Source organism: Carya illinoinensis, chromosome 3, assembly GCF_018687715.1.
Source record: "Carya illinoinensis cultivar Pawnee chromosome 3, C.illinoinensisPawnee_v1, whole genome shotgun sequence".
Classification (NCBI taxonomy): Eukaryota; Viridiplantae; Streptophyta; class Magnoliopsida; order Fagales; family Juglandaceae; genus Carya; species Carya illinoinensis.
Window position 1 is genome coordinate 28,604,053 of NC_056754.1, and position 13,567 is coordinate 28,617,619.

The following is a 13,567-nucleotide window of genomic DNA, read 5'->3' on the forward strand; positions in this document are numbered from 1 at the left end:
TCATAGCCTAACAACTTAGAAATCCACCTCTGTTGAGCAGTTGTTCCCACTTTCTGTTCCAACACGTACTTGAGGCTGTGATGATCAGTTCTCACCACAAAAGTAGCTCCTAACAGATAAGGCCTCCATTTCTTGACAGCAATAACAAGTGCCAGTAGTTCCTTCTCATAGGTGGACAGCATTAAATTCTTACCCTTGAGAGCTTGACTAAAAAATGCTAATGGTCTATGATCTTACATCAAGACAACTCCTACACCCACTCCACTTGCATCACACTCCACCACAAATTGCTTATTAAAGTTAGGCAAACATAAAACTGGAGGGCTGGTTACTGTTGTTTTTAGTTCCTCAAAAGCCTTAGTTGCTGTCTTAGACCATTGAAATGCATCTTTTTTCAACAAAACAGTCAAAGGTGCAGCTATTTGACCATATTCTCGAATAAACTTCCTATAATATCCTGTTAATCCCAAGAAACCCCTTTCAGAGTTTTTGGAATTGGCCAAGATATCATTGCATCCAACTTTCTTGGATCAGCCCTTACACCATCTTTTGAAATTAAATGACCAAGATACTCAATTTCTGAACATGCAAAATGACACTTTGATCTCTTTGCAAACAACTGGTTCTTCTCAAGTGTGTTCAACATAGTGGTCAAATGAATTAAGTGGGATGACAGATCCTTACTATAGACGAGGATGTCATCAAAAAATACTATGAAAAACTGTCTAAGAAAAGGTTTAAAAACCTCATTCATAAGTGCTTGAAATGTTGAAGGAGCATTCGTAAGGCCAAATGGCATGACAAGGAACTCATAATGTCCCTCATGAGTTCTGAATGCAGTTTTAGGCACATCTTCATCTCTCATTCGAATCTGGTGAGATCCAGATCTCAGATCCAACTTTGAAAAAACTGTTGAGCCAAAAAGCTCATCCAATAGCTCATCAACAACTGGTATTGGATATTTGTCTTTAATAGTAGCCTCATTAAGCACCCTATAATCGATATACATTCTCCAAGACCCATCAGATTTTCTCACTAACAACACAGGAGAGGAAAATGGGGATTGACTGGTTCTAATTACACCAGACTTAAGCAATTCAGCAACAATCTTTTCTATTTCTGTTTTCTGAAAATAAGGATACCTGTATGGTCTGACACTCACAGGTACAGAATCCTTCTTAAGAAGTATTTGGTGATCACGAGCTCTATGAGGAGGTAAGGTGGTAGGTTCATCAAAAACCTTTCCAAACTTCTGCAACAAGTGAATAATTTCTGGAGGAGATCTGTCCTGGTTCTTCATAGGTTCTATAGACATGAGCTGTAACCATACTCCTTTAGAACCAACTTTAGAAATCATAGAAATTTCCTTGTCATCTACCAAGGTAGAAGCGGGTGCTGTAAGGCCTTGGAGAGAGACCTTCTTCCCTTTATAATCAAACTGCATTTGTAGGTTTGCAAAGTTCCAAAGTATAGGCCCAAGTGAAGCAAGCCAACTCACCCCCAACACCATATCACACCCTTCTAAAGTCAAAGTAAAGAATTCAGCAATAAATCTCGTGCCTTGTATTTGTATGGTCACTGTAGTAGTCCTGCCATCACTGCTCAAAATATCACCATTAGCAACCTTAACCTGCATAGATTGCCCTTGCTGTACCACCAATCCACACCTTCCAACTAGTGCAGTATCCACAAAATTGTGGGTGCTGCCAGAATCAATCAAGATGACTACCTTCCTTTTATTAATTTGCCCAACTACTCTCATAGTTTTTGTACTAGGTGTGCCCACCATAGCTTGTAACGAAATAGAGGCTATGTTTGCAGATTCAGGCTCTTCATGTATCTCCTCTATTATCGATTCTTTCTCCTTTATAGGCTCACTAGTGGATCCCATATCCATTCCTTCCATCACATAAACTCTAGGTTTAGTACATTTATGGTCTGGCTGCCACTTCTCATCACAGAAGTAACACAAGCCTTTCTTCCTTCTATCTTGCATTTGTGTCTCATTAATTTTCTGGTAAGGCATCTTAACAGCAGGCACCTTAGGAGTCCCTAAGATAGATCCACCACCACTTGACTGGTGTGAATTAGTAAAACTATTCCTCCACAACTTCTTTGTACTCCAAACATATTCCTCTTGAATTTTTGCCAAACCAAAAGCCTCATTCAAAGTGGAGGGACTCAACATTTTTATTGGAAGCCTAACCTCATCTTTCAGGCCACTCAAAAAACAGCTCAATTTATTCTTTTCAGAAACACCTTTAATGCGGTTGGAAAGCATTTCATTATTCTTTTCAGAAACACCTTTAATGCGGTTGGAAAGCATTTCAAACTCAGACTTATATGAAGTAACAAAATGAACCTGTTTAAGGCGTGTCAATGCTTCCATAGGATCATCATAAGCAGTTGAACCAAATCTCACCTACAACGCCTGAGTGAATTCCTCCCACGAATGAAAAAGTCCAGAGTCACTAGCATCCTGGAACCATACCAAAGCTGCATCATCCATATGAAAGGAAGCCAAAACAATTCTCTGACCAGGAGGCACTTGGTGATACAAAAAAATACTAATTAACTCTATAAATCCATGCCGAAGGCTCTTTGCCACCAAATCTTGGAAAATCTAACTTTAATCCCCTGATATTAGGCCTTTCACCCATATTTCTACAATAAACCTCTCCCATACCTTCTTGACCATCGTCCTCACCTCCAAGATGATTTTGCACATTCCTCACATTTTGTGCATTAACCTCAGATTGATTATTACAGGAAATCTTTGAAATGTGCTGTAACAGTTCCGCAAACCTCCTATCCTGACTCTCCCTTTCCACCCTAGCTGTTTCTTGCTGTTGAACCAGAACAGAAATAGTATCTTCAATCTATTTCTGTCGACGCTCCTGTTGTACACGTAACTGATTCACAGAATTAAGAATCTGTGCATATGATCTCGTTCCTTCTGCCATTACTGACTACTGATACCAAATTGTAATGAGCCCCTTCATAGTAACTAAGAATGGATGTAATTCGAGGACATCACCCTCCAAGAATTAGAGAGAGAAATACGAGAGAGAGAAGAAAAGATAAAGAGAGAGAGAAATAGTTGATACTGAATTCCGAAGTTGGCCTCCTTTCCAACTCACAGTTGCCTTTTATAGATGAATTGTGTATGAAAATACCACCAACTTATTACAGTTCAGCCATCTAACTACTTAAACGATAGCTATGAAACGATACCCTTTTTATTTACATTTACTTATACTAAACGACACAATCACAATCAGTTATATTCAAATAACCAACACTTAACAAAACGCTGCGTATTGAACATTTTCTTTGCAACACTAATTCCTTCAGCTTACTCATGTTGGCCTCGATCCATGATCTCGTCCATTCTTGCATAATTCCAACCCATAACACACCTCTTAGTGCAACATTCAAAATGGGTAGCAGATACGGCTTAATGGATGCATTCTTATTCGGACTACATTTCTAATAGGGTGTTATTAGACAAAGAGATGTTTTGATCATGTGTTGTTTTCTGGAACTGATGTATTATGTTGTTTTAAGAAGAAAATGAATTTTGTTTATCAAAAAAATAAAAAAAATTATCTTTTTAACTAAACCAATTTGATACATGCATACTAGCCGAAGAGTCGAAGACCATCTAGCAGACTAGTACTAGGAAGGTTACAAAGATCAATCATGGAACAGTTTCACAGGCAATCGCCTGAACCAATCAGAAACGATATATATCACTGAAGCAGGAAAAAAAAAAAAAAAAAAGAGAGAGAGAACTCCAACCTTAAAAGAACATTAAGAAATAGTCATAAATGTGCCATTGTAAAAGTAAAAGCCAAAAGGAAAGATAAAAAAGGAGCAAGATGAAGAGATATTAATTATTCGCGAGAGAGAGGGAATCCGATTCCATGACGCTTGCTGGGGAATGCAATGAACAACAAACTGCAAACCACGCCAATCCAAATAGGTAATGCGACAAGAAGTTCCTTAAACTCCTCAGACGGTGCCGGATAGAAGCACTTAACAACGTTTTTATCAAACAATGCCACTGCAGCAAAAACCAGTATCGACAAGAATGCATGGAAAAAATCAATAAACCTTAGCCTGTACTTCTCAGCCTCCTCGGGTCCGAGTGTCACTAACCCATCAATCACCCACAAGCCTTGAAATGTTGCCAAACCATATCGAACTTTGCCTCTCGCATCCCTGAAGCTGTCGGTGAAGCACAAGATAAAGCACGAGAAGCAACAGCCTGCAAGGACGCATAAAGTCCTGACCTGGCTTGTGATGGTGTGGCACTGGCCTTGTTGAGTGAATATTGGGGACATGAATTGGAACGAGAGGACTGTCCCCGTGGGAAGAAGATTGGCCAAATGTGCTGACATTTTGAAGGTCTTTCTCATGGCCTTTTGTGCAGGAGTTTTGGGGTTTATGGGGGCTAAAACTGGTGCATTTTCCAGAAGTGGTTGCTGTGTTTCTAGGAAAGCCACGAGAGATTCTTGGTTTTGTACGTTCTTCGACTCCATTGATAGACCAAACTAATTCTGATCTTTTTCTTTGATCTGTTTATACTTTTATAGGATGTTTTTCACAACTCTCTATTGAAGAAAAGAAATGTCATGAATGGAGCTGGGATAAAAACCCAGAGAGCAACTCAGAATTAGTGCAGATTTGTTTTTCCGTTTAGTGACAAGACAAACGGGTAAAAGTTGATGGCCTGTTCTTAAAAACTCCCATTTTTTTTCAATGTGAGATGGCTATAGACTAGTAACTGTTGTGGAATTAATTCGCAATATTTTAATTAGGAGGCATTTAGTTAATTTGCTTTTATTAGGGAGGTTCCACCAGCAATGTTTTTATTTAATTGTGGCTTAAAATAATTAATGTTTGCTAAGGTTGAATGAAGGAGAACTTTAGATGATGGTTTCTTGTTTCGACATTTTCCTACGTTTGAGGAGTGCTATACAAATCTTAATGACATGCACATGAGAAACTTAAAAGGGATTAATTGTATAGGGCAAAACCAAAAAATATGGGAACTGTTCCTTTGATTCAGAAACCATCTTTCTCTATTTCACTTTGCTTCACAAATTATCAAAAGTTTGTATTCTAGATTACTTAATTTTTAAATTTGGGACCTTGTTAAGATTTGACTAATAGAATTATGTCACGAGAGCAATTTATGGACCGTATTAATAGACAGACCTTAATTGAGGTCCAAATTGAAAACTAAAAGATTTAATAATATATATTTATAGGACGCAAATCAATAGTTAAGTTTGGTAACTGGAAGTACGTACAAAGTGAAAAATGTGCCGTAAAAAAACTAATTAATGAAGGATTAGGATTGGAATAGGGATATGCAGGAAGGACATATAAGAGATTAATGACAATATAGTAAAAATTGTCATTAATCAGTTCATATATTGATCTTACCCCACACACCTAATGAGCCAAGCCGGGTTCACAAATTAAATGTAAAACACTCAAACCAGCATTGATCCTCTCCAATCTTTCACGTGTTTATATATGTCTCTTTTTGTGTAGAAAACTTGATATATAACAAAAAAAAAAAAAAAACAAAGTCAAAATTGCTAAAGCTTCTAAAAGAGAAAGTGCAGAGAAGGCATTTGAGAAAAGTTCAGACTCAACGCAACCAATCCACACACACTGAAATTCATTCTTTCTCATTATATTTCGTGTACATGCAGTAGAGTGTCTATTTATAGAGGAATGTATAACAAACATTACAATGTGTGCCACTCATATGATGACAGGTGGCTTAGGAAAAGAATCATTTGGTTACGAGGGCAGGTTCTAGAATATCCTTTTTTCCTTCTATTGGTACCGGTGCACGTTCTGATTTGCTTTTATGCGACTGACTTGGTTGTTGCTGGGCAGTCTCCTGAGCTGCCTTAATACCCTCCTGTGAGCCAAGCGACATTGAAGTTAAAGTGAGGCTTGATCGAAAAAGGTGAAACCGAGTAGATGATAACAGTTTAGTCAGTATATCTGCAATTTGATCCTTGCTGGAAATGAAGGATACTCGGAATGTCTTGGCACTAACTCTTTCTCAAACAAAGTGGTAATAAAGCTTCATATGCTTGGTCCGAGAGTGGAGCATAGGGTTAACAGACAAGTAGGTAACTCCTAGGTTATCACACCACAAAGTAGGAGAATGAGTAAGAAAAATCTCAAGTTCTTTAACTAAAGATTGTAACCAAAGAATTTCACAAGTTGTACATATTGGCGACAGACTTGTACTCGGTTTCAGTGGAAGACCTTGCAATAGTAGCCTTTTTTTGAACCCCAGGAGACGATCGAGATGACCACCAAAGTAAATACAAAAACCGCCAGTAGATTTGCAGTCATCAGGGCGGTCTACATAGTCAGCATCAGAGAATGCCCACAAAGTGAATGATGATTTTGGTGCAAAGTGTAAACCTACAGAAGAAGTATGACGAAGATACCGAAATATACTCTTCATTGCCTACCAGTGAGGAACTCGTGGTCAGTGCATGAATTGGCACACTCTATTTATAGCAAAGGAGATATCAGGCCTGGTGAAGGTAAGGTATTGAAGACTACCTACGACACATTGATATAGCTGAGGGTCTTCAAAGGTATAGCCATCCAGGGAATTTAATTTAGCCGAGGAGAACATTGGTCTAGTGAGGGGTTTGGACAGATGCATGTTTGTGCGATGTAAAAGATCAAAAATTCACTTAGATTGAGAGAGATACAATCTTGTGACATCTTGAGTAACTTCAATCCCTAGACAGTAATGTACTAAATCTTTAACTAGAAAATGTAAAGCCAAGGAAGAAATAAAATCAGAGATGAGTTTAGAATTCAACCCAGTAACAATTAGATCATTGACATGGACTAATATATACAAGCAGTCAAAACTAATGTTTAACACAAACAATGAAGAGTCAGATCGGGATGCAACAAAACCCAAAGAAAGAAGCTTATTGGATAACTTTGAGAACCAAGCCCTAGGGGCTTGTTTCGACCCGTAGAGGGATTTTTTCAACTTACACACGTGAGAAGGGAAGTCCAAATTTACGAAGCTAGGCCGCTGTTGCATGAACATAGCTTCATCAAGATCCCCATGTAAGAACGAGTTTTGTACATCGAATTGATGAAGGGGCCAGTTTGATTTTACTGCAATGGAGAGAATGAGACGAATTGTGACAAGTTTGATGACCGGGCTAAAGGTTTTGGTGTAATCTACATCGGGTTGTTGATGAAATCCCTTGGCCACAAACCGTTCCTTACGGTGTTCAAGGGTTCCATCAGATCTTCTTTTGGTTTTCAGAACCCATTTGGACCCTAAGATGTTGAGATTGGGTGTAGAAAGAACCAAATCCCATTTTTGGTTAAGATGGAGTTCTCGAAATTCTTAAGACATGGTAGAGCGCCACTCAGGGTATATATTTGCTTATGTGACCGAGGAAGGCTGCTTTGGAATAGATGAAGAAGGAGAAACAGAGGAGATGGGGGGAATGATAATGAGTGACGAGTTTTTTGGAAGGCCACGAGATCGTGCCATCAGTTTGGACACGAGGATGGAGGTGATGGGTTTGAGATCGAGTGGTCATAGGATGAGAGGGAAGAGTTTAGACTAGTGTAGGGGAAGATAAGGAGACTCTGCTAGTGCTTGGTATTGAAGAAGAGATTGAGGAGGTGGGAGAGTTAGTATCAGCAGAGGTAGGAGACGACATATTAAGGTGGGAAGGTGAATTTGAGATGGGTTGGGAGGATTGATTTGGATTTGATGCTAGTGGGCCATTGATAGAACTGTTCATCCAGGCCGGATTAAATCCGGCCCGGTCCAGAATCCGGTTCTGGGTAAATCCAGATTGCAAAACCCGGACCTATGCGGTCTGGGTACGGATTTAAAATCCGGGTACCGGATTTAAAACCCGGTACCCGGTTTGATTTAATGCCTTTTTCTTTCCCCTGAGTCGCCCTCTCTCTCTCGCGTTCATGTCTAACCCTAGCTGCCGCCGCTCTCTCTCTCTCTCTCTCTCTCTCTCTTGTTCATTGCGTTTAGTGTTCTGTTTCTTACTATCTCACAACGAAACCCAGGTCCCTACATTCCTCTGTTGTTCGATTGTTTCCGATTGGTTGTGGGTTTCGTCTCAGTTGATAACAGCTTAAGCTCGAGGGTGGTCCTACGGACTCAGCAAAATCACCATATTTTGAACACCTCCTCCACCAGAAGTGCTGTCGCTAGTGATATAAGAAAGCAAAAGGGAGTTATCAAACCTACGCTTGACTTTTGTTTTGTTTTGTTTTGTTTTGTTTTTTTTTTGTTTTGTTTTGTTTTTTTTTGTTTACTTCAAGTGTTGTTCAATCTCCACCTCTAAAAATGGAGATCTAAATGTTAGATCTGGATTTCTAGAATCTTAGGGAATATTTTTGTAGATTTATAGGAAAATGAGGGCCGTTTGGAGCACCCAATTTCTGTCAAACATATAGATGGGTTATATTTTTGTTGTTATATTTTTATAATATTTTGCTTGGATTGCAAGGGTGAAGGACATTAGATGATCTTTCTAGTTGCTTCTTGTGAATTTAAAGCTATGCCATGAAATGGGTGTCATGCAAATACCATGAAATGGGTTTGAGCTATGGCTACGCTATTTTATTCTTTATTGCTTCTTGTGAATTTAAAGCTATGCCATGAAATGGGTGTCATGCAAATACCATGAAATGGATTTGAGCTATGGCTACGCTATTTTATTCTTTATGTTCTCTTCTGCTTATCAATTTCCCAAATGCCACAGCGCGTAGCTTGTAATTGTGTTCATCTATTTTTATATTTCATGTGTACCTGGGCCATGTATATTTCAGCAATGGGGTGCATTTAGAGCATTAGCATTGGCTTGGCCAAATGCATATCCAAATTTAGCCAATATCAACTTGAAAATACATTTGCCTATTCTATCTAAATTCAAGTCCCACATTGAATTAGCCATCCATTCTATATATAATAATAAAATATTATTAAAATAATATTTTTTTAAAAAAATTTTTGTTTTCTCACATTTTATAATTCTACCAATTTAATATTAAGCAATATTATATTATAATTAAATTAATATTAAAAAAACACATTTGAATAAGCTCATTTAATCCTAACAAAATGCTATCAACTAATTTTTTTACTAAATATCTTAACCAAATATCTAGCAACGTATGAGAAGTCATGCAAAAATAAAAAACTACGCTTACATAAATCAATATTAAGAAAATATGCACTACAGTTACATAAATCAATATCAAGAAAACAGAGACTGCGGTTACATAAATCAATATCAAGAAAATCTGCACTGCACTTACATCTACATAAACAGAATTAGGAAATCTGCACTGCATTCTTAACCTTCTTAATTACAAAACATATACATAAACACCATGAGGAAATATACACTTCCTCCACCATCTTAATTATATAACACTTACATAAATGCCTAGTGGAAATCAAATATTCAAACACCATCTTAATTACAAAAAATACTTACATAAACACCAAGAGGAAATACATAAATCTGCACTTAGTTATCATATACAACTGTTCAAAAATAACCCCTATTAACATATAACAGCAGTTACAAGGTTTCAATATACATCCAAAAAATCAGTCAGTGGGTTCCAATCTGTCATGAAGTTCCAAAAAGCAGACTTCCATCCAAAAAATAGTCTTCCATTTCATAAATCAGTACCAACTGCAAAACAGAGAGACATAGCAATATTAATCTGTGTTTTTTTTACCAAAAACAGCAACTAGTAATTGTTTTCAGGTGTGCAAAACCATCAACTATTCAATTTATTAACTCCAAACAACAACTACCAAATATGACATTAACATTCAACATCATGAACAACAACTCTTTAGTTTATTAACAAAAAACAGCAACAAAAAACCATGGTATTACCAGGTGTGCAAAACAGCAATTCTTCAATGCACTTCTCCCTCCTCCAGCTACTACATTTCATTCAATTCATTCCTATGTTTCTCTAGGATTTCAATTTGAATTGACTTGAAGTATTCTCGCTGCACTGCATTCATGTTATCAAGATTTAACATCATGATTTCCATCTCCATCTTCTTCTTCTTAAGTGAGATTATCTCAGCCCTATCCCTATCAGCCTTCATTGTCGCCTCCCGTCGCTCAATCATCATTATCCTCCTATCACTTTCCATGTTACTTAACTTTTCATCAAATTGACTATTACAAGATTCTTCATGTTTCCTTTTCCTTTCCCTTTGTTTTTCAGATTTCTTGCCTAGCGGCCTCTCCAAATTGGTAGACATGCTCTCATTTTCCTCAACATCTATGACAATGGCAGCTGGAACAATAGAGCAGCCCGTCTTTCTCTTTGTTGGCAAATTATCCATATGCACTTGCCACTTTGGTTGGTGCCTCAATAAGTTCCAACAATGATCCAAATTATAATTGCTTTTTTGTGTCGATCGGTACAATGCCTTTGCCTTGTCAATCTAAACATCAATCATAAAAATATTAGTACATATTACAATCCAAATTTATGATAATTAGAAACATACTTTGTCTTGTTCATTGGTACCGCTTGGATGCATTGATTCGACTTGGGCCAAGCAACAACAAAATTTGTTTGTGGCTTTTTGGATAGTTGACCCTCGATTAGTCAACGACCCCACAGAACGTTCAGGCCAATTAAGTTTTTTATAAGTATTGAAGTAATCATGGATTCTTATCCACAATTGGATGGACTTTTGATCTGTCCCCCTAATAGCATCTATACTAATGTTGAGCCACCCTGATACAAGGAGGTTGTCTTCCTCTACAGTGAAGGACACACCTCGTTGGGATAGTTTAGTTCGTGCCCTTACTGGCCCTTCGGGTTGTGTCACTTCAACCTCAGCCTCAACATTATCATGCAAGACACGAGCCATGTTACAGTTAATAATACCTTCTCCACCACTTTGCAATAGTGTGGTGAAAAAGGGATCATCCAATAAGTGTGAATCCATCCTAAATAAAACAGTCAGCAAGTAATAAAGTCAATGCATCATTCAGCAAGTAATACAAAAAACAGTGAGCAAGTAAGAACACTTCTAAAAATGGTGAGCAAGTAAGAACACTTCTAAAAAACAGTTCACAAGTAAGACCAATTGGTTGCTAAAAATGGTGGAAAAGAAAAAAAAAAAAAAGCTGTGAATTCTCTTTGTCCAGTGCTGCTGTGAATTCAGACACACATCAAGAGGTTGTCATGAAGAAGATTGGTAATGCATTTGACAACATAATAGATGCCAAGTGGACATTGAGAGAAATCAAGCTTCTAAGCCTTGATTCTTACCTTCATGATTACTAAACTCTTTATCTTTATGATTCTGGAAATGCATTTAGGACGTGGAATAGTTCCTAAGGAAATATATATTGTCATCCTCTAAGGCCATGCCTATGGGATAAATGGCATAGAAGGTGTTGTAAATGCTATACTAAGTATCCCATGTTCAAAGTCAGAAGTCCTTTCAATGAATTAGCAAATACATTTTACACAGATGCCTTAGCTAACCTTTTTATCATGCTCATACTTGATTATCTATTCATTCATTTTAATTTGTAAATCCCTTTGGCAGTTCATCAAATGGAGATGAAAACTTTGTGGAAAACAAAGCTCTATTGGACTATTCAAAATTGTCTGAAAATGCTGAAGTTGTTAAACCTAGTTCAATGGCAGTGTCTGAATTTCATTTCTTGCTTCTTATTGGGAATAGGTTCATGGTGAGTATTTACTTAACACTCATGTACCTTTACTTATCAAGAGGCCCATTTTTTGTCAACCTCATGACTGCTAGGTAATTCTTGGTGCTAGTAATAAGTATTATGTTCTGAATCAATGCTGGTAATAAATATGAGGTACATTAGTAACTTGGGCTTTGCCTATTTACTTCAATAAATGTTATTTTACTTATCAACATAAATAAATAAATATGAGGTACAGTTAGTGGGTAACCTCTATAATGGGATTTTGTAGTTTTTTTGTTACATAAATATGCCTACACAGCTCATTTGCTAAGTACCTTTCTATGTTTATAGGTTGTAAATAGAATTAGCGAGTAGATCATAGAGGAACTTCAGTTTGATCATGCATCAAAGTCCATTTCGAGGGGTTATTCGCACGTTGAATAGAACTAACAAAGAAGTGACATATGCTCAAGCCTTTCCCCCAAACAGAGTTTCAGAGTGCCCAAGAGAAAACCATCTCAAAAACCAAACAGAAAACCAAAAACCATATCTTAACCAAACAGAAAACCATCTCAAAAACCAAACAGAAAACCATCTTACTTCATCTTCAATCACTCAGTTCTCGGAAACCAACCAGAACTTACCCTATGATTTGTGCTCAATGAAAAACCCTAACTGTCAATCCCACTTCTAAATCCGTTTCTCAGTATGGTAAGAAATCGATAGACAATCCATAGTGTAAGAAATACAAACCAACAGAAACTTTTCACTGAAAAATCGAGAGCCTAAAATAGAAAAAATGAAAGGAAACTTACAGATCGGGATCTTCCGTGAGAGAGAGAGAGAGTGGCGGGCCCAGCCGTGGAGTAGACGTGCGTAGCCGTGGGAGTCGACGGGCGCAGTCGTGGGTCGTGGACCGTTTCCGTTTCAGCAAATCGATCGAGAGAAAGAAAGAGTTTAGGGAGAAGGGAGTTCGATACCGAAATGGAGGGAGTGATTTTTCCTTCCCGCCTCTATGTGTCTAACTTCAGAGCACCTCGGTTCAAGTGATAAAATAGTTGTTTATTATTTGGCCAATGAAAACCGTCTTCCATATTTGGACTGGGACTGTAGCAGAAATCTAAATATTTTACATTTGCCCAATTCAATGTGGGGCATTTTTTAGTCAAATTATTCTGAATTTAGCTAAGCACCTCATTTGGCCAAGCCAATGAGGATGCTCTTAGTGACTGTATTATAGCCATTGATCTTTGGAATATCAACCAAGTACTTCATGTTTGAGCTACCCAGTGATCTTCATTTCTGTTCCTAAGATAAGCTTGAAGATTTCTTTGATTAAAAGAACTTATCTGCTTGTATTAAGACAGCCCAAAGTTGTGTAACTCATGAGGTTAGAAAATGGATTGTCCTTCTTACAAATATAGGCAGAGACCCAACTCATAAAGTGGAAAACAAAGTTTAATATGTGTAAATATGCATGTTTGATAGAATCCTCAACAGTAGTAGTGATGGTCCTGAAAATCACATATGATCAATGATAATGATGGTTTGTGGGCATATGCATTCTCTTAAGAAAATGAGATCATTTATGGAAAGAGCTGCAGTTTTGTGCCACTCAGGTTCCATGTGAACAGATGGAGTGCTTATTCATGAGTCAACATTTGCTTATTTCACAGTACTTTTATTTTTTTGCATGCACTAACTGGCTGAAGGTGTCGTGTCTGATCAGAATCATGAATGCCTCTTATGGCATGGTATCAGAAATTGGATTCTTGAAAACTGTCATTTGGAGTGTAATAAAGGTA

General features: G+C 37.6%; 1 protein-coding gene across 1 annotated transcript; it reads right to left on the minus strand.

The window, feature by feature from the left end:
- Positions 1-3,896: 3,896 nt before the first annotated feature.
- On the minus strand, positions 3,897-4,544 carry LOC122304687 (protein DMP7-like). The gene has a single exon (XM_043116953.1). It carries the CDS (start codon positions 4,542-4,544, stop codon positions 3,897-3,899), a length of 648 nt encoding a protein of 215 aa, XP_042972887.1.
- Positions 4,545-13,567: the final 9,023 nt, after the last annotated feature.